Raw genomic sequence first — 3089 nt, 5'->3', positions numbered from 1 at the left:
TCAGGAATCATGAGACTTGAAATGACTTATTCTTGAATGATTTGATATTGGGTGAGACTAGATTTGATGTTTTGCGCCTGTTCTATTCATTATCTATCATGATCTGGGTTTGTCTGAAGTCTGGAATTGCAACAAAGTTCTGAGTCAATATTTGCAGATCTGTATGCAGGTTCATCTCAGCCAAAGAGCGTATACACACAAGTTCGGTTCTTTCAAGTAGCGTATACAAAAGAAAAGCTTCTTTTCAGATCTGATTGATCTATCTAATAAAATTCTATTATTTTATTGTTGTCTGTCAATGAAGTCTTCTTAGATCTGAATGTAAAACTAAATGCATAAGGAGGCTGGCATTTGATTGATTGATTGTATAAGTGAGAAGAAGTGATCTCTGTCCCTGCCTATGTAAAGCTCTGAAATATTCAGAATATTGATAGTTGGTACAGACTTGATTCAAAAGTTTATGTTTGCAGTAGTTTTGAAGGTATACGCAAGTTCAATTAACGGAAGTAGCATATACACGCAATTTGGATGCAACCAAGTAGCGTATACACTCTAATGCATGATTTTTTAGGCCACAACTAGTTCTAAATGATGATGCAGGGTTCTGGGTTCAGCACAATGTTCTGGTGTCAGTGATCTGATTGTTTAAATTATCTGAATATTGGTTGATGCAGTTTAAGTTTAAAAGTTATGATGGGTCCAGTGTGAAAATTTGATGAAACGTGGCCTTCAGATTGTGGTGTTGTGATCCAGGAGTATCCAGTCTAAAAATTCATGAAACGTGGTCCCTGGTGGAAGAGTGGAGTTTTTGTTTTGTTTTTTTTGTTTTTTGTTTTGTTTTGTTTGTTTGTTTGTTTGTTTTGTTTGTTTGTTTGTTTGTTTGTTTGTTTGTTTGTTTGTTTGTTTTTTTGTTTTTTTCTTGTAGGCTGGCACCTATGTACTAGTAAACATATTGGCTAGTACAAGAGCTAAGTGTTTGTAGCTCCCTTCCAGTAGAAGCTAGAGAAAGAGAGAAGGTTGTAACCTTCTGCAGGTAGAAAACTGCGTACTGGTATGACTCTGCACCAGTACAAGATTGTAAACAACTTTTCTTATTATTAAAATAAGACATAGACGACAACAGCAGGTGGTTTTTATGCACATTGGGTTCCACCTTACATCTTGGTGTTCATGTGTGTTGCTTATGTGTGATGCTTTATTCTTCTTTTACCGCACTGTCTAATAAATCTCTGATATACTGCTTTAAGATTAACACATGATAAATTGTCTAAATCACAAGTTCTCTAGATATACGCTGGTTTCCTTAATCACAATTGCGTGTACACGCTAGTTCACTTCACTGAAGTAGCATATATAAATCTGTTTGGCAAATAAAATTATTGATCTGATAATACTGATTCACCCCCCCTCTCAGTATTATTTCCAACAGACAACTCCTATAGTTAGAGACGTCAAGACACGTCCTCTAGCCTAGACTACTAAATGTTTTGTTATTGTTCGAAATACTCCTTAGGTTAATTAATACATTTTAATGTTGATCTTGATTAAGGTTTCAGTAGACACTGTCTAACGCAAAGAAAAGCGAGGAAGTAGACACTTTCACGGGAGAAAGGGAAGAAAGGATATGTCTTCCAGGGACCTGAATCTAATTGACATTCCTGTTTCAGAAATCGCTTCAGATGATTTCTCTTCTAAAGGGCCTCTTAGAGCTTGTCGGCCATCAGATGACCGAAATGAATAACATCATGTCTATGAATATTCGGGGCCTTGGAGCAGACCCTAAGTTTATGGCTCTAAAGGACCTCTTTCGATCTACAAAGTCCAGATTGCTTTTGATTCAGGAAACAATGCATGATTGTACCCAAACCATTTCTTATTTTAGAAGGATGTTCCCTACTTGGCACATGGTGGCCACTGATGCTGTAGGTTTGTCTGGAGGTCTTGCTGTACTATGGGATCCTAAATGGATTAAAGCGGTTGCCTTTCAATGTTTTGCAGGCATTCTTATCTTAGCCTATTTTCGCAATTGTCCAGATCCTGTGCACATTTTAAATATATATGCCCCTCATAGACAACGTTTTCCATTCTGGGAAAAATTTCTGGCATCTAGACTTTTTGATATTGATTCCTTGATGATTGGAGGTGATTTTAACAACACATTGTGTAACGATGAGATTTGGGGAAATGGCAGGAAAATTGATCTGATTGGTCGCATGATCCGTAATGCCATCATCCAAAACAATTTCATAGACATACAACCGGATTGTCGTGGGCCCACTTGGGATAACGGGCGGTCAAATGACTCTTTCCTGGCTAAAATACTGGACAGATATATCCTCCACGGAAAACTGATTGATAGATTTGGTCTGCCTATGATGAAAATCATCCCTTCTCACATCTCTGATCACCGCCCTATATATATTCAATGGAACAATGATGTATACAAATCGGGATACCCTTTCAAATTCAACCGAACGTGGCTCTCCGATGAACATTTCAATCACTTCATAAAGGAGTCGTGGCAGCGATATTCTGGACCGGTTCAACAACAGACTTTGGATTTTATTAACCGCATGGCTTATTTGCGAAGCAAGGTAAAATGCTGGCAGCGGGAGAAAACAGATTGTAATAGAAGGGAACTGAAAGGAATAGATAAAGAACTGCATCTTTTATACTCCCGCTTCAAAAGTGATTCCATTTCCTCACAAATTCGGAAACAGATATGGGATCTTGAAAAAAGGAAGCAAAAAATTTTAGCAGAGGAGGAATCTACGTGGCGTCTAAAGAGCCGAGCCATTTGGCTCAAGGAGGGAGATAAAAACTCCAAGTTTTTTCATAGATTTGCTAATAGGCGGAGGCAGATAAACACGATTTGGTAAATTAATGATGAAGCTGGAAGCCCTTTTTTTACTCAGGAGGATATTTCTCATGAAGCTGTTAAATTTTTCAATAGGGCCTACAGTAGAGATATTGGCAGTCAAATTGAAGACATACTATGGTGCATTGAGTTGTACCCTACTATGTTCGATGATAATCAAAATGATGCCCTCTACTCTGAAGTCACTGAGGATGAATTGCTAGCGACAATG

At 37.9% G+C, this 3089-nt stretch overlaps 1 protein-coding gene across 1 annotated transcript; it reads left to right on the top strand.

Annotated features, from left to right (window-relative positions):
• Positions 1-1733: 1733 nt before the first annotated feature.
• Positions 1734-2879, top strand: LOC149204096 (uncharacterized). Its single transcript, XM_089397040.1, has one exon. The coding sequence runs from the start codon at positions 1734-1736 to the stop codon at positions 2877-2879; it is 1146 nt and encodes a 381-aa protein (XP_089253166.1).
• Positions 2880-3089: the final 210 nt, after the last annotated feature.

Source organism: Pinus tabuliformis, chromosome 1_2, assembly GCF_031772625.1.
Source record: "Pinus tabuliformis cultivar Carrire ecotype Pingquan chromosome 1_2, CPIR1, whole genome shotgun sequence".
NCBI classification, from domain to species: domain Eukaryota; kingdom Viridiplantae; phylum Streptophyta; class Pinopsida; order Pinales; family Pinaceae; genus Pinus; species Pinus tabuliformis.
The sequence above is the reverse complement of the archived record's forward strand: the minus strand, read 5'-3'. Positions and strand labels throughout refer to the sequence as shown.

Excerpts from the sequence above, each read along its gene's own strand:
- LOC149204096 (XM_089397040.1), top strand. The coding sequence starts at position 1,734 with ATGAATAACATCATGTCTATGAATATTCGGGGCCTTGGAGCAGACCCT.